This window comes from Zootoca vivipara, chromosome 8 (genome assembly GCF_963506605.1).
Source record: "Zootoca vivipara chromosome 8, rZooViv1.1, whole genome shotgun sequence".
Taxonomy (NCBI): Eukaryota; Metazoa; Chordata; class Lepidosauria; order Squamata; family Lacertidae; genus Zootoca; species Zootoca vivipara.
The window spans coordinates 65,561,635-65,580,757 of NC_083283.1; the positions used below are offsets into that span (position 1 = coordinate 65,561,635).

At 41.1% G+C, this 19,123-nt stretch overlaps 1 protein-coding gene across 1 annotated transcript in view; it reads right to left on the bottom strand.

Moving 5' to 3' along the window:
• Positions 1-19,123, bottom strand: part of GMDS (GDP-mannose 4,6-dehydratase) — a 273,314-nt gene that overhangs the window by 75,110 nt on the left and 179,081 nt on the right. The window contains exon 8 of the mRNA XM_035125046.2: positions 7,997-8,115. Within this exon, the coding sequence (XP_034980937.1) occupies positions 7,997-8,115 (119 nt within the window). The remainder of the gene's footprint in view (positions 1-7,996; positions 8,116-19,123) is intronic.

Genomic DNA, 19,123 nt, shown 5'->3' on the forward strand with positions numbered 1-19,123 from the left:
GTTGACCTCATGCTTTGAGTTTTTCTAGAGACTCACTATTCACCATCAACATAATAAAAGTGTAAAAGTGGTCAGTTGGATGTTGTAGTTGCTGGCTGCAACAGGGGCAAGGAAAGGGTGGCTCAACCTAGACAGAAAAATATGCAGCCACTTTTTGTTTTCAATAACAGAGAAGTAGAGACAGTTGCTAGTCAGATTATGAGAGAAAAAATGATGTTAATTCCTTCCAAGGATTTATTAGAGAAGCATATGAATGATAATATATTCTGCAGCCATTTTTGAACACACTATGAAATATTCCTGAAAGTAGAGAGTGAAAGCAGTCAGCATTAACTTTTGTCTACTTTTCAGCTCAGAATTTGTTGACAGAGCAGAAGGATCTTCTCTGCAGGAGTCCTGATCCAAGGCAGATATAACACAAACTCAGAAGAATGCTCAAGAAGCAGGACAAAAGCCACATGGGAGGAAAAATAAAATAAAAATGTATAGACATGCTAGATCAAAACAGAACCTCATCTAGGGAAAGATCAAGTTTGTTGTCACCATTGACATTTAAAGCAGGTTTTTAATCATTTAAAGCAATCCACAGAATACTGTACATAATGCTTAATGATATTGAAGATTAAAAACATATATGCCTGATGTGTCTCATAAATTCCTATTGGCCTGCTTCTCAGTGAGAGAACTAAACACGATAATTTAAAACTTCTTTTCAAATTACTCCCTAGGTTTCAAAAGCAATTCCAGATTGGCTGATAGTGTAGTATTTGCCACCCCAACATATTCAAAATAAGATCACCATAAAAACCACAGAGTCCAACATTAGCCATACTCAAGTGTAGACCCATTTAAAACAATGGACATGATTAACTTGGGTCCACAGGGTGGAGTTCAAAATTGTGCCATTTGCGCAATCCATTTGCGCAAGCCTTTCAGCTTCCCAGACAGACTGATTTCCCCCTTTCTCCCTCCCCCCGCATGCTGTTCTGGGGGTTCTCCCAACTCACCCAAGCCAATTTCAGGGGGCACATGGTGGGAGGGGATGGGGTGAAAGCCCAATTGTGCAAGTAGAAGTCCTTGTGTAGGACTTAACCACATATGGAACTCATCAGATGAATCCCATCCATTAATTTCAATGGGATGCAACCCACAGAGACCTCAGAAGTGGATTTCAGCTCCTTTTTCAGAAAAAAGCTTTCTCATTCCTCAACTTTTCATTATGAATGGTAAGAGATAATTATTCAGTAGCTCAACATATTTCCCAAAGTACTATGAACTAAACTATACGATACACTTCAAAATACTGTGTGCAGTACTCATGCCAGTGGGAAAGCAATGCAATAAATATTTGTAAACAAAAGCACTTTGAAATAAAGAAATGTCTGCCACAAGTATAAGGATGCATAGCTTGAATAGGAAGTAATTTTTCAGGCTAGTGAGTTTGTCACCAATTGTCAGCCAGATTAGCCACTTCACTGGAGTTTAGTGCATGCATAACAGAATATTATTGTACGCCACAAAGTTCCGCATGGGCCCTTTTTATCACCAGAATGAAGGTCCTGATTTTGAAAATAACCTCCACTTTAATGGCACACTTCCTTCCTTGTTAATGTTCAAAGATGCTTAATTGTTCTGCAAACGACAAAAATTAAAGCCAAATCTTGAGTGCATGCTAACACTTCAGCTTAGCTCAACTGCGATTAACCACAAGATAAACACATCAGAAGACAATGATTGCAGGTCAACATGCATGCATGACTACTGCATGTTTAAAAAAAGAAGAAGAGAGATTTCCCATCATCGTGTTGCATTTTTATTTTGTGGATAATCAACAGATGCAATAAGGAAATTGATTACGGGGCAAAGTTTAGACAGGAAATAAATATGGTACGGTAATCACATTAATCTGATGTTCAGATAGAATTTCTACTTGCTTAATACTTACTAAAAGAGAAAGTACAAAGAAAAAAAACCACAGGGGAAAAGTAATTAACCCCCCAATCTGAAAAGCGTGATACGGAGCTCTTATAACAATGTGTTCGCCAGCTGCAACTGACCGTTTTTCAATCCTCCTATAAAAGGGAAATGACAGTAGCAACGACAAGGAATATCCCTGGGCGAGCCATGCATGTGAAATCAAATGAAGTTTTGCCTTTGATTTCAATCTGATAAGGTTTACTCTCCAGTCCTATCCAGCCGCTGAGTCTCTTCTCATGATGAAGGTCATGTGAGGGAAGAGGGGAACAGCACTGGCAAGCCTTGCTGCTTGGGTGCATCACCTTCCATTTGTTTACAACAAGCCAGGATTCAGAACCACATGCACAGCCTCCACAAATAGGCCATGCGGAACAAGTTCACCCTTCAACTCATGGAGGCCCGTAAACAAGGGGAACGTTCTGCACTGGAGGAGAAGGGGCTTGCCAGCATGCCTGGGCTCTCCCTCCCATCATTTTCATTACATAAAGAAACCACACACCTGAACCATGTGGGGAACACAGCCAAAATATATGGAAGTTATTTATTATTTTTAACTTCTTGGGAATCCATGCTCTGGCTGGTAAATGGCAATGCCAGTCAAATGTACCATATTGTCACTGATGGCACTATATCCAGCCAGAGTCTTAGGGGTTATAGAATGTTGTCGGGACTGCCTGCTACTTGACCTTTTGATACTATGGGTCACAGTACCCTTCTGGATAGACTCTGTGTGGGGAGCAGTTGATATGTCGGAGCAGCGTACATGGTCAACCCCCCTCCTTTTCTTCTGACAATATCTTGTATAATTAATAATAATAATAATAATAATAATAATAATAATAATAATAATAAATAATTATTTATACGCCGCTCATCTGGCTGGGTTTCCCCAGCCACTCTGGGCGGCTTCCAACAGAATATTAAAAACAGTACAGCATCAAACATTAAAAACTTCCCTAAAGAGGGCTGCCTTAAGTTGTCTTCCAAAAGTAAAATACAGTAGTTGCTTATTGCCTTGACATCTGCTGGGAGGGCGTTCCACAGGGCGGGTGCCACTACCGAGAAGGCCCTCTGCCTGGTTCCCTGTATGTAACCTCACTTCTCGCAATGAGGGAACCGCCAGAAGGCCCTCGGCACTGGATCTCAGTGTCCGGGCTGAACGATGGGGGTGGAGACGCTCCTTCAGGTATACAGGACCGAGGCCGTTTGTAAGATAGTTTATGTGGAGAAATAGTGACTGGCCCAGGAAGCTTCATTGCTTTTTGAAATAATATTTTTATTGGTTTTCATTATAACAAACATCTTATAACAATAAACATTAAGAAATAAAGAAATAAAAATGTGAACAACTATCATTTTGCATAATGTTTGTACATTCAAAACAGTACCGAAATATGGGATTTCTCCAATCCTTAGGAAGCTTCATTGCTAAGTGGACTGGGTTCTTCCAGGTCTGATTCCAATATTGATTCCACTTTCTTGGTGCAGATTTATAGCTATATAGTTGCATAGGTCATAGTTTATTACTGTTCATTCTCTATTCTGTCGTAAGGCAGGGTTTGGCAGCGTAATCTCCTCTATGGAATAACTTAATTGCAGAGTTTCCATAGCCTTCAAAAAACATTTATCTGTTGTTTGAAGCAGCCATCATCACAACAACAAATCTTATGATTGTTTAAAAAACAACAGTTGCCTTGAATATTCTTAGAACGGGGTGAGGTTGCAGGTTAGGACATGTTGGTCAACATGAGGACACAACAACCTCTGGTTACGCCAGAGCTCAGTTGGTTAGGGCATGGCACTGGTAATGTCAAGGTTGCAAGTTTGATCCCTGTATGGGACAGCTGCATATTCGTGCATTGCAAGGGGTTAAATTAGATCATGCATCCCCAAACTTTGGCCCTCCATAGTTTTGGACTACAATTCCCATCTTCCCCAACCACTGGTCCTGTCAGCTAGGGATCATGGGAGTTGTAGGCCAAAACATCTGGAGGGCCACAGTTTGGGGATGCCTGAACTAGATGATCCTCTGGATCCCTTCCAACTCTGCAGTTCTATGATTAAGCCCCCAAACCTGGCTCAGCCAAAGATACACCAGCCAAAGTTGCTCATCTCAGCTGAGTTGAGGCTGGTACTAAGCCTCCAAAAAGTGTTTGGATGTGTGGAGGGAATGGGACCAGAGACGGGAGACTTAGGCTAGATCCTAAGACCATTCAGCTTGGTCATACGACCTAGCAACCTGGCACAGAACATTATTTTAAAGGCTCGCTTTTCCTCCACCGTGATCAGAGCAGCAGCAACCAGTCCCATTGCTGAATGGGGTTTGGATCTGGCTTAATTTATGCCTGCTTGCTTTACACCAGCTTCTTGTAACTCTAGGGTTGCTCCCTTGCACATCCTGAAAAACAGCTCTTGCTTGTGAGACTTTTCAGAACCCTTTACTCCTTTAAAATGTTTCTAGGCTGCTTTCCCCCCAAAGCAGCTTACACAGAAGAAATGCAAATACAGTGGACACTCGGGATGCAAACGTGATCCGTGCGGGAGGCCGTTTGCAACCCACTGCGCCGCATCTGCGCACGTGCGGGTCACAACTCAGCACTTCTGCGCATGTGCAAAGCACGATTTAACGCCTCTGCGCATGCTTGAGCACCGAAACCTGGAAGTAACCCATTCCGGTACTTCCGGGTTCGGCGCGGTGCGCAACCCGAAGATGCGCAACCTGAAGCATCTGTAACCTGAGGTATGACTGTACTCTGAAGAATAGGCAAATCATGACAATTTCAGGCAAGGATAGCAAAAATGGAGATTAATGTTCATTGCTTTTTTATGTTAATCTCAGCCCTTCAAGCAACGAATACTTTTGCTGCAGGTCTATATGTAGAATCATATGGGGGAAAACCTCATAAATCTTTCCACTGCTTATATAGGGTCCCCTCCACCTTCATTCACAGACAGGAGTCTGCTAAGAACTCTTGAGTGCCGTAGTGGTTTGAGGCTATCCTTACAATCCTGCTCTGATTTAATAAGATTAATGACAGAAAATTAGTCAAGACAAGTGTTTGCCTGCTTGGTTTATCCTGTTGAAGTTCAAATGAGAAGAGGAAAGTGTTTCCCCATCATATTACTTAATTAGTAATAGGCAAAAGGAAGATAGAAAGGGGGGGGGGAAAGGTGTAATAGTTACGGGGAAAAATATTTGTAGCTGAAAGGCCTTCTTGTCAGCGCAAGGAACTGAATTAGAATCACTCTGAGGAGTCTCATCATTCCAGAGTTTTCCTTGGCACTAGCCGTGTTAAAAGAAAAAAATGAACTAGATTTCAAAGATGAAAGTCTCATAGACAAAACTGCTTACATTTCACTTGTCAAAATTTCCTTTTCCTCATTGTTTCAGACCAACACAATGAAACACTGTTATCTTTGACATAGTAGATACACCGTTGATTTTGATGCAGATTAAATGCCAACGCTAGGGGTAGCTTTGCAAATTAATACAATGAAATTAAAGCGACACATGGTCTCAGAAGTTTCAAACCAGTGATGGAGAACAGATGAGTGGAAATATGTGGGTAAGGGCATTTTGTGTGTGCACTTTCTCCATGTCTATTCCCTCTTCCCTTTCTCTCACACTCTCCTATTTACACACACACAACTCATTCATTGTCCCATGCAATACTCATATTATGTACATAACATTCGCATTCACATACACCAGGAATACCTTTGGATGTTAGGGGACTACAACTCCCATCATCGGTGTCTACTGGCCATGATAACTGGGCTGATGGAGTTGGAGTTGAACAACATCTTTGGGCTCTATGTTCATTATACAGCATATACAGAGCTTAACACCTGACCCATGTCCCACCATTCTTGCCAACAGCATACAGTCCGTCCCATCTGTCTCTGTGTGTGCTCTGATAGCAAAGCGGCGGAAAAAAAAAGGTGTCTCCTTTGGTACTGTGGTTGCTTTTGCTGGATCAAAGAGCCTTTTGTCAGAGGAGGGGCACCAGCAACCCAGCCTGTCCTACAATCACCTCGGTTCCCCCCCCCCCACAGAAATATGCAAGTAAGTAAGTAAACAAATAATACAAACAGAAGCAAGTGCTTCTGATCTCCCCAAACTCTGCTGAGAACTATACCTAGAGAAACCTGGAGCAGGGGTAGGCAAACTAAGGCCCCAGGGCCGGATCTGGCCCAATCGCCTTCTCAGTCTAGCCCACGGACGGTCCAGGAATCGGTGTGTTTTTGCATGAGTAGAATGTGTGCTTTTATTTAAAATGCATCTCTAGGTTATTTGTGGGGCCTGCTTGGTGTTTTTACATGAGTAGAATGCTTTTATTTAAAATGCATCTCTGGGTTATTTGTGGGGCAAAGGAATCCGTTCATTTCCCCCCCAAAATAGTCTGCCCCCCCACAAGGTCTGAGGGACAGTGGACCATAGCTGTCAAGTTTTCCCTTTTCTCGCAAGGAAGCCTATTCAGCATAAGGGAATTTCCCTTTAAAAAAGGGAGAACTTGACAGCTATGGTGGACCAGCCCCCTGCTGAAAAGGTTTGCTGACCCCTGACATAGAGAAACCTGCAATAGTCTCAAGGCAGACTGAAATGCCTCATATCATGGATGTCTAGCCTGCCTCCCTCACCTGAACAACCCTCCCCATAGCATCGTGATAGGAAGCTCAGAGTCTCTGCAAGAGTACCAATCTGGATGTCATAAGGTTGTATCACCAGGATTATACTTGGGAGGAAAGGAAGAGGGAGAAGATCCACTTGCAAACAATGACCCAGCACATGACTCAGAGGTGCTGGCAGGAATGCTTGGCAGTGAGAATATAAGTCTCTTTGTCTGCTCTGGACCTCTGCCAAGTTCACAACTCCCTCGTGAGCTCTGTAAGTGCTTGTTCAATTGCTCATCTCCAGAAGTCGCTGCCTCAGTTCCTGATCCAGCGCCGATTTGCTTTTGGAATGGAAATTTACTTGCCATTTGGATTCTGTGAATAGCCAACCCCCAAAACTGATAGCAGGTTCAGAGCAAATGAGGAAAATTGATTCTCTTTCTTGAGTCATCCATCCACCTACTGTTACAACAATGCAGTATGTAGCTGTTGTTGGACTACAGCTAGCTAGCAAGACCAGTGGTCAGGGATGATGGGAACTGTAGTCCAAAAGCACCTGGAGACCCAACTTTGGGGAAACCAGCTCTAGATTGCAGTATCTGTGCACAAAATTGTAATACCAAATATGAGAATGGCATACTTGGTTGTTGTCCCACAACTGTGAAAACTCCCTTAGTCAAAACCTGAGTCTTTCCTGGATGCACACAAGAGTCCCTTTGTTAGGCTGGATTTTAACGTTTGAGATTAATCATATATGGGAGACCAGGGGCAAGATTCATCTAATGAATGCAAAACTTCTGTCTTTAAAGAGACCTGCCACGAGAGTTTGTATTTGTTCTTTGGCTTGGAATGCTGATTCTTAATGTGGACATTTGAATATTGCCACCTTCCCCTCCACCATCAAGTGAAAACCAAACAATTTTTTTTAGTGCTTGATAGCACAATTTTAGGGACCCAGGTGGCGCTGTGGGTTAAACCGGCGGGAAGGTAAACGGCGTTTCCGTGCGCTTCGCCAGAAGCAGCTTTGTCATGCTGGCCACATGACCCGGAAGCTGTCTGTGGACAAACGCCAGCTATAGAGCGAGATGAGCACCACAACCCCAGAGTCGGACACGACTGGACCTGATGGTCAGGGGCCCCTTTTCCTAGCACAATTTTAGGTACAGATAGAACAGAGAATTCTGCCATTTCCCCCCCTTTTGTATATGAGTTGTCAACATATCTTCAAATTAGACTGAATGGGGGGGGAAAGGATAATATTGAAAGGCTTCAGGACATAATAAGAGAGAGCACAGTACAGTACATGAACAGAACTACTACATCACAGAGGTACAAATAGCCAAATAAAAGGATGTGAGTGAGAAACGGTCAACTAAAACTATTGCTGTTGTGTGTTACTACTTACACAATCGTTTTCCCAACGTGCTGGAATGCCTTCTCCACAAATTCGCGGACACTGTGGACCTCCCCAGTAGCTATTACAAAGTCCTCCGGCTCATCCATTTGTAGCATTAGCCACATAGCCTGAAGAAAGATAAGAACATCCTTATTTAGTTCATCTGTTACTGCTCTCCTGTTTGGCGTATTGTATTGTATTACCCCTTAAAACAACCCAAAGCATTTTCAGTTAGCAGAACAGCACTTCAAGGAAAAGCAGTACCACTGTGGCCAATTATTTTAATTACATTAGAGGAAGAAATAATATAATACAGTATAGCCTAATTGGTTGTAACTTCTCACTGCTCTATGGAAGATAATTTATTGATTTATGCATTTATAACCCCCCCCCATCACGATCACAAGAATCAAAGGAGTATACAACTTATGACAATAAAATGAAAGTATCCAGAAAACATAATTAAAAACATCAATAAAACCTCCATAAATACTGATTTGTCAAAACAGAAAATTTGTCAGAACAGTACAATTTTTAGAAGACATCTTAAAGAAGGGAGGAATGGTTCCCACCAAACCTCTAGTGGTAGGGAGTTCCACGGGTAGGGCCTGCCACAGTAAAGGCTTGGTTCATAGTGAAGGCCAGCTGAACCTCAGGGGTATGTGGAACCACCAGAAGTTCCCCATCAGAGGATCTCAATATACTTTATAAAAACCTTGCCCCATCCCATTGCACGACTATACATCTCCCATTACTGGAATGCCTTTTTAACTCCTCCTTATTTAATTCCTCTGAAAATGTCAGGGTTAAAATGAGCAGTCGTATAAAGCTGTTCTTATCCTCTTTTTTTTTTGAACACCCAAATGTTTTTCAAACGTATATACAAGCATTTAGGAATACGGGTTCCCAACAGTGTCATCCCTCCTTGTACTGGACTTGGCAAAAATGCCCAAGTCATGAGTGAAACAGGCAGGAATGTCCCTGGGACAAAGCCACCATTTGCCCATGGACAAACGGACTGAGAAAATGCCTTAGAAAAGATCTTAGAAACCAGAATAGATGGGTGTGAAGTTTCTCACTGCTGGACAGCAGAAATTCTTCACCCCAGCACACTTCTTTTGTCCTGCCAAATGGCCTCACCTCCCAGCATATTTATTAGTTGGTTGGCTACCACTCCTCTTAACACCTTAGGGTCAATTTAAACCAGCCAGTGGACACCACAGGGATGAGGGGATTCTATTTGAAGGCACATTTTTTAGCACTGTGACCAGTCTTCTAGATACTAGGTTATAATTGAGATTGCAGCCCATAACTCAGTTCAACCTGTATTTCAGATATTTTCCAGGAGGTGGTAGCCTGTAATCTTGACACGTTTTGAGATCTTACAAGAACCTTCACTCAGTAAATTACATTGGCAAAAAGTCAAAAAAAATTTTTTAAAGTCATGTGACACCCTTGTTTTTGCAAAATCCAGATTCCACAACTGGACTAAATGAAGAAAATGAAGCACTGGGCATAGGCCTTATTTGTTTATTTGTTGTTTGTAGAAAACTACATTTTCTCTGGACAAATACATGTCTGAAACTTATGTGAAGTTAAAAAATGTACTCTATTCCGAACTTAAAAATGGAAAGCGTAATGCTGGTGCTCAACAAAAGAGGTTTAAAGACTGTCTCAAGGCAAATCTTTAAAAATGTAGTATAAACACTGACAACTGGGAAACACTGGCCTGCGAGCGCTTCAGTTGGAGAACAGCCTTTACCAAAGGTGTCATGGGCTTTGAAGACACTCGAACTCAGGACGCATGGGAGAAACGTTCTAAGAGGAAGGCACGCTTGGCAAATCCACACCGTGATCAACTCCCGCCTGGAAACCAATGTCCCCACTGTGGAAGGACGTGTGGATCCAGAATTGGCCTCCACAGTCACTTACGGACCCATTGTTAAAACCGTGTTTATGGAAGACAATCTTACTCGGCTACGAGTGATCGAAGAAGAAGAAGAAGACATGTAAATTTTGCTGCTTAAGGTGTAGTTATTTGACCTGCACTAACATAGCTAGCTAAACAAAAAGAAAACAAAATCGTGAAGACATTTTTGTAAAAGGAAAAATGCAAATAAACACAGAAATTTTCTTCTAAATAAACAAAGAGTCTTGGAATGAATTACGAACACATATCCTCTTTCACTGATTTCAATAGGTGGCAAAGTTGCATAACTGAGTCTGGTGGCTGTGCAGAGCTTTCAGGGCTAAATAGCTAAGGCAGATGAAAGGCAAGCAAGAGAAATCAGGAGCAACAAATGTCTCCAACATCCTGCACAGGGTCAGCAGCTGAGCCAAGAATAGAACTTGGGGTTTCTGACTCCCAGCCTAGTACTCAATCACCTAGACCACACCGCTACCCTGAAATGATATCTGGAGAAAAACTTACCACTGTAAGTCAATCCAAAATGACTGAAATACTCTAATCCCTTAGTGAAAGAAACAGGGAGCTCAACCCTTGTTTAATAAATAATCTGCATGCAAACACCATAATTCAAACTCTCCCCATATGGTTTAAAGGGATTGCTATCTCGTAGGGTAATCCACAATGCTATTTGCGTTGACCTCTTCACATCACATTTAAAGAAAACAACTTTACTAGCTCCCCAGATGCCAGGGGATACTCTGCAAATCAGATTAATATAAGCTCTGGGACAGCTCAGTTTCTTTTAGTAAATAGCACCTGAAAAGTTCAGATTTCCCCCACCCCTCTTTCAGCAATACAGAGAGAATTAAAGCATTCTCACAGAAGTAGTGTGCTTGCTTGATTTTTTTCCCCTCCAGCTAAAACATGTAGCCAAAAGTTTCACTAGTATGCTACAGTTCTGTACCTGGAATAGTTGTGGCGTGAAACAAATGAGGCTCAATAAATCGTTGAGTAAACCTATGAAAGATACCTTGTTATTTCTATTCTGCTTTCTCAGTTGTGATACATCAGCCTTTTGGGAGTCAAAAAAAAAAAGAGTTTCTTAAAAAACAAAAAGAAAAACCCCCACCTCCAGGCATTCCAGTCTAACTACCTGATTAAATCCTTCATTGAAGGTGTGTCCTAACTCTTATGATGCCTTTTTAACTCAGGAAATCAAAATTCATGACTTACATACAGATATTTTGCTTCTCAGAGACACACAAGGGTGAGTAAGGTCAAAATGAAAGACACTGTATCCATTGGACTATGCCAGGTTTCTTGATCAGCCTACTGTGCACTGTGAGAATTAGTAGACTGATCAATTTCAGATGTAGTGATGTTTCTAAGACCAGAGCTTCTAACACACTGCTGCTAAAATCCTGGCTGCTATGCAAATGCGTGTATGTCATTATTGCCAACCAAAGCCATGACATTTTGTTTCGTTTCTGAAATGCAAAGATGAAGATTCATTTCAGTGATGTGCACAACTCAAAAGATCTTAGCGCAATTTTATAAATTTAGAGCATGATCAGAAATAGAACTTTTATCTAGTCGTTATTCAGCTGCTTTGTGCAGCTTGGTAGCACTGCTATTAAATGTTTTAAATTGAAAGGTTAATCTTTAGTATCTAAACATACAATCTAGGCCAAACCTACTACAGATTGCATTGTCAATGTGCAACTATTCCTTTCCATTCCATCCATTTCTGTCATATGTGCTGACAGCAGAGCAGTTCCTGGATGAAAGGGTTCTAATTCTACGAAACTGCTTCAAAATTATGTCCCATTAATTCAAATCAATTTACCGTAGATTTCAAATGCAAACCCTATGGCATACAGCAGCTCTCTATTTTCTTCAATCCTTTCTATTCAAAGTATTATTCTGCATGTGCACAGGGATTCAGCATTGTACACACAGAGTATTTTCCTGCAAGTAAAAGCAAACAGAAAAGGTGTGCTCATGGGATTTCATCAGACTGCAGATATTGTGTTTATAGTTCAGATGAATGGAAACCTTTTATAACATTCACATACTTAATTCTACAAAATTAATTTTTTAAAAAACTAAGTTGATCACAATTCTGCAAATTTCCAAGGGACATTAGTGTATGTCAATGGGTATAAGATTGCAACATGACAAGTATCTTATATTACTTGTATGGTGCTCACAACACTACATAATTCTGCTTCGTTTTTGCTGTTTCTTTAAAGCACCTTTTCCTGCTTCTTTAAAGTATCTTTTAAGTAAAGGTAAAGGGGCCCCTGACCATCAGGTCCAGTCGTGTCCGACTCTGGGGTTGCGGCGCTCATCTCGCTCTATAGGCCGAGGGAGCCGGCGTTTGTCCGCAGACAGCTTCCGGGTCATGTGGCCAGTATGACAAAGCTGCTTCTGGCGAACCAGAGCAGCGCACGAAAACGCCGTTTACCTTTCCGCCGGAGCGGTCCCTATTTATCGACTTGCACTTTGATGTGCTTTCGAACTGCTAGGTGGGCAGGAGCTGGGACCAAACAACAGGAGCTCACCCCGTTGCAGGGATTCAAACCACCGACCTTCTGATCAGCAAGCCCTAGACTCTGTGGTTTAACCCACAGGTTTCTGTTTGCCTTGCTGTACTCATTTTTTAAAAAATAAAAAATAAATAAACATCCTACATTGTGAAAACATGTGAAATAATTATTAGAATATTAGAAACTCTTTTTTTGATAAATCATTTGCTTTTGGCAAATACTAGTGTAGGATGTGGGTACGCTTGTATTTTTCCCTTCTGCAAAAAAAGCAACAACTGTTTAACAAAAACAGTCTCTTGTTCTGGAGACTATGTCAAAGCGACTCAATAAAGGGTAGGGGGATAGGATACACCGATTGCTCAATCTGTTTAATCATTCAATAAATATCTCATCAATAAATATTATGCAGTCAAATAGAAAAATGTACTAACACTTACGCTTTCATAACAGTCAAAATCCCAGGAACTGGTTCTCTCCCACCACAAAGTATATAAAGTTCCTGATGTACCAATTTCTAGGGTTTTATTGTACTGGCTTCAGGATAAAAACAACCAAAATAATAAAATACTGCAGTTCTAGATTTATTTTGCCCTTACTAAATGGCTTACTGATTTTAACAGAGGGGAAAATCTTTGTTTAAAGTTCCACTGAGCATAATTAATGGTTATTGACTTGCAAATGAAGAACAGGTGACATTCTGAATTAGAAGATAAACGATCCTGTGTTCTCGTGTGATAATGGCTTAGTAATTGCTACAAAGCTGCAGCCTAGTGCATCCTATCATGATGCCAGATCATGTGCAGAAAACAAAGGCCTCTGTGCAATAGGTATTCAGCCGTTCACCTCTTTATACAGCTGTACAATGATTTGGTCCATTTATTCTCTGATGGGGCTGCACAACTGAGGTAAAAGTTCAGCAGTTCTCACCTTCCTGTTCACATGTTGAACTCCCTGACCCGTGACACGGGTAGGCCTCAATCTGCGATAAAATCACTGCCTGGCTTTGGCTATCTTTTAACCATCGCGAGGTCACATATTTGAACATTTTTTTGCAGAGGTGAAGGAAGAGACAAAGTTTTCTTCAATTTCTCAGCAGAATGATTCATATAGAGTGGCAGACATTTACTTCGATGTCAATTCTAACAAAAAGTTACTTTTTCTTATCACTTCTCATGACCAGGTGCTGGCAACGCTCATGCAAATTCGTGAAGATAAAACTCAATGAAGAAATCAACCGGGGTATAAATATTATTATTATTATTATTATTATTATTATTATTATTATTATTATTATTATTTCATAATTAAATTGTTTTGTTAATGGCTTGAATTTCTGGGTTAGTTCCAAGTCTGTAGTCTTCCCAGGAGTTCTCTTGTAATAAATTTTGTTCTCTTGAGCAAAATCCATAACTACATTTGTTTTTCTTACGTGAATCAATTTAGTTTTCCTCTAGGGGCTCCCAGCAATGCTAAAAGTGATACTGACTGCAATGCAAGAAAACATACAAGCCAGTGCTATTTTTCTAGAGAAAATAGCTGGAACTCATCATGAATGCCTCCCTTGTTGGCGCCCACCTGAGAGGTGCCGGAACTGAGTTCTGGCAAGTTCCAGCTGAAAAAAGCCCTTAACGTTCTGTATAACTACACGGGTTGTCAGCATTTTCTTTACAAATAATAAAATCCCTCTAGTGATGGTGGCATGGAATATTTCTGAGCTTACGAAGAGATCCTAAGCCTTGCTTTTTAAATAAATAACTAGCGGCGGGTTGAAGTGAGAGTGAGTATTCATTGTTGACCTAGACGTAACAGCGCAGAAGAGGATGCTATGCCATGGATATTGTGCCAGCATGGCAGGAAGTTTGGCAAACATGTTTTGATGTTGGGTGTCAAGTGAATATTCATGCAGGCCAACACCCTTCAGAAACAGCTTGTTCTCTATATTGTTCACACCTGGGCTACTGAAGGAAGTGAAAGAAAACCTTGCATAGGATTATTCTAGTCAAACCATACAAATTCTGCACCTTTCTCTTATGTGTGCATGACATGCGTACACACACACACACACACACACGTGGGCGAAACCAGGATTTATTTTGGACGGGGCAGGATGAATGTTAGGGGAGCAGAACCGAGCTATCTGTAATGCAATTGGTCAGTTATTGAAGTATTTTTTATGTATTTACTTGATTTAGGGGGGCACATGCCCCCTGCCCCCCTGGCTACGCCCATGCACACACACATATCTGAAGCAACTATAGATATGACTCATTAATTCAGCACCCCAACTGAAAACACTTATTAACTGTGCTGTCATCCATTAGCACAATGCTTGTTAATCAAGGCTTCGTTTTAACTAAACACCCAAATGTTCATGGTAGCAAGATCCCTGCATTTTTGTATGACGCCTTTGTGACGGTGATATTTGTCTAAAAAAAAAAAAAAACCCAAATCAAACCCTGAAAGTGGTCAGAAATCTTTAACTTAAAATGGATGAATTTTCTACACGCAGTACTTTTTGTTTTTAGGAGGTAATGAGATCTCAAATCGAATAACATGGAATGACCACCTATAATTTAGTTAACTTCTGAAGCTGAACATTCTAGAAAATCTAAGCAGAGTGTTAAGAATACGTACATGCTTATTTTAATATTTTGTAAGTCCAATTGGCAATAGGAATTAAAATAAAAACACAAAATGAAACTGCTTTCTATCGAAAATGACACTCGAATTATACATTCGGAACCAGAACAATGCACACCCAAACCACATTAAATATGTGCCAATAATTTACAATACCCGATGGTGTGTTTTGGCACTTTTCCTGGGCAGGGAATTAAAAAACAAAACAAAAAAAAGGAAAATAAATTGTAAGGAAGGGAAAACACTAAAGGAAATGCCTACTGGTATGAATGGGAAAGACCCAAGTTGCTCCTCCTATACAAATTCCATTATGTGCAGCTGTGAACTACGGTGGTCTGATTTGAATTGAGAGCAAAGCGGATTAACAGCAGAATAACACTCACATGTGGACACTAGCCCATGGTGTGGCATCAACAATCACAGTTGGAGAGCAGGAGCCATTCACAACACTGATCATATTTAGGTATGTGTGATGGAGCAGGTAGAGGCAGGAGTGTGAACAAATGGAGTCTGGTTTAAGGTTACCAGATGTCCCCGTTTCCCGGGGACAGTCCCCAGATTTACAAATCAGCCCCCTGACAAAATCCATCTAGGAAGTTGAAAAGTGTCCCCGGATTCATTGAAAAAACCCTGGTAACCTTAGTTTGGTTGGGTGTTCATTTCTCTCCAATAGCACATTGACAATGTGAGAGGTTCCAGTCTACTACAGGGAGCACTGAGCCCATAGGCAGCTGTGTCTTTTCGCTTCCAAATACCGGACTTATTGCAAATCTGGTAAGACTGATCCTTCAATGCAACGTCACAGTCTCTCTGAAACTCCCTGACTATTAACATTAGGCAAGTACTGTCAGTGTATTGTTTTCTGCACCTGCTAAAACCTTTTCATCTTTAGGCAAGCCTCCTAAGACATGTAATTTTACCATGAAACCTCTTTCTGCACACCAACTGTATTTTCTCAGGACAAATGGCAACAATAGTAGCAATCCTTTCACTTGCAAACAGCGATTATTTATTTAGTTCATACAAATTACATCGTTATTCACTAGCCAGAGACACTAGAAGGAAAAGGAGTGGTCTCTCTTGGCATATTGGGGTGCTTGGGATGTATAATAATAAATTAATATCTATTTTTCTTTTGCACTTGTATGGTCCAACTGTTTTACAACACCTCAGGAGAAATCATGGGACAACAGAAGACAGTGCTTGGGAACATAATCCCTGTGATCTAGATAAACTTTTAAATATAAACTCTGAGAACCTTTCTGTTTTAATTCGTTCAATTTTTTCCGTCATTCATTGCAGGTGAATACACAATGCTCTTACTGTGTTGTCAAACATTAATGTAGTGTTGTCCTTTTCCTTGTATCGGTGAGTGTCAAAATGCTGTTCTTGCAAAGTATGAAGGTATTTGTATAAGGCTTTATTACTGATCTTTAGGTATTTGCCACGGGCAAAATGAAACAGAAAAGCTGCTCGTTGGGAAATCACATCAACAATAGAAGTTTAAACAAGCCTTTAAATATATCACCCTTTGTCTTTTCCTTTTTTTAAAGGAACTGCCCGGACATTGAGGTCCAGTACCGAGGGCCTTCTGGTGGTTCCCTCGTTGTGAGAAGCCAAGTTGCAAAGAACCAGGCAGAGGACCTTCTCGGTGGTGGCGCCTGCCCTGTGGAACGCCCTTCCATCAGATGTCAAAGAGAAAAACAGCTACCAGATTTTTAGAAGACAACTGAAGGCAGCCCTGTTTAGGGAGGCTTTTAATGTTTAATAGATTATTTTATTTCATTTTTCTGTTGTAAGCCGCCCAGACTGGCTGGGGAAACCCAGCCAGATGGGTGGGGTATAAATAATAAATTATTATTATTATTATTCTGAGGGGAATCCATTCTTGGGGGAAATCTGCCTGGCAGGCTTCTGGTCTGCCTAATGTATTTTCCTATCTGTCTCTCCGTGTTTGTTGTTGTTGTTTTTTAATTTATACGCGTTGTTTTAATTGAACTGACAAACAGAACAAGAAAACGCAATAGGAAATACATAATAAGTCAAGTACATGCACTAACATCTCACTTGAAATAAAGATGTCCAATATGCTTTCTCTTGTAATCTTTTACAAGGAACTCCGCTGCAAGAACCCTGCTGCTTGTAGATGAGATAAAGACTGGTTTGGATCAGTAGAAATAGCTTCTTCCTGCATGAAGACTTAGGGAGCAGTCAGAGCAGGAGACCTGTCATCAGAGGATTCCTTAGCACAGGCTTCCTCAAACTCGGCCCTCCAGATGTTTTGGCCTACAACTCCCATCATCCCTAGCTAGCAGGACCAGTGGTCAGGGATGATAGGAATTGTAGCCTCAAAACATCTGGAGGGCTGAGTCTGAGGAAGCCTGCCCTAGCACACCTGTGGAAAGCTGTGCCACCACCGCTGACCCACCTTTAATGTTCCTTGGTGCGTTCCTAATTGGGAGGGGAATTATAACAAAAAATGCCACTGAGGAGAAGAAAAAAGGTTGGAAGTCATACACCCCTTGCTCTAGCAAACACATACTCAGCAGGTTTAGGATGTAGTGATGGCTCCTTCACCGCACAAGCTCTCTCCCTCCCTCAACGCAATCTCCATAGGATAGTTCTGCTCAACAGAAAGGCCCCTGCGTCTTTGTCACAGGAAAGAGACCATACAATTGAGCAGAAGGAAGGTTTTTTGGGGGGGACAACACCAAGTATTATAAAATATAACCATAACAATAACTTAGATTTAAAAATAATAATAAAAGATAACAATGAATCAATGGATAATCTTCCTTTAAAAATCTTCCCTCCTGAATTAGCTCTACAAAACTTCTTATACCTAGTAAAAATCCAGGTTTCTGTCCTCTGGCTCATTTAAAAAAACCCCCACAAATCTTTTAACCAGCTGCTTTTTATGTCTTCACAAATTAATTTGCTCTGTTCGATTTAGAAATGAAGCACAAATGTTTGTTCCATGGGGGGATGGAGGAAGCAGCCACCCTATGCAGTCAACTTAATCACTGCAAGACGAAAGGGTGGCACCCAGAATGTGGTCAGGTTTGGGCAGACATAGGAATGAATGCTAGGAAAGCACTAGTCAAAGGCATGTTTTCATTACAAATAGCTCAAGTAGACTTTCAAGTCAAGTGTTGGTTTGTTGCTATAACAACTTAATCTCCTTAAATTATTCATCACACTGGGTGTATTGATCACCCTGTTGCAAGAACTGGCTGGAAGGCTTCTTGGCATCAGATGAAGATGCTCATGCATTTCCGCCTCTAATTTTTGAAGAAAATAGGATTAATCGTGTTCTTTCCACGAAGAGACCATCATCTCAGTTTGAACCAGGAGACATTACACTAGTCAGCAAGGAAAAATAAACAAAGAAAACACGACAGCAGATTTTCAGTATCATTTACCAGTATATGGGCACTCTAGGAACTTTAAGTGAATGTTGATTGGCCTGGTACACATAACAGCTAGGTAAGGTACACCATGACTTAGTGTGCATGTCCAGCTAGGGGATCGCGACTTTGTTTCTCTGCCATCCTGTTCCCGTGCTGGTACGCATTCTAGCTGAGCGTCTGTTATTGTGAATTCTGGAGAGATTTAACCCTCTGCACTTTCTTTTCTTTACCAATCCCTTCATTTTGTGATTAAAAGTGTCTTCTTTTTAAGTCAAGCGTGACTCTGTTGCACTTTTTGCAGTTGTTCACTCTGATATGTGTTGAACCTGATGGCAATATTGTCACTGTGATGTGTTGTGTAATGTGTACTCTCTGAAGATGGTAACATTCTGCATCTGATCAGGGGACATTCCCGACAATTCTTTTTCTAGATGTTTCAGGTTGAGAACTGGTGGAGAAATAGATGCTGGAGCTAAGCGTTCCTGGGCCTTAACACCACTAAGTCCTGAGTTCATTGAAAAGACAACTAGAGATTGAATTGTGTAGGGAAGGTGGGATATAACTGCTTCAAATAAACAATAATACCGTGCACATGGATGTGGGGAGAAGCAGAAAAATGTATTGTTCA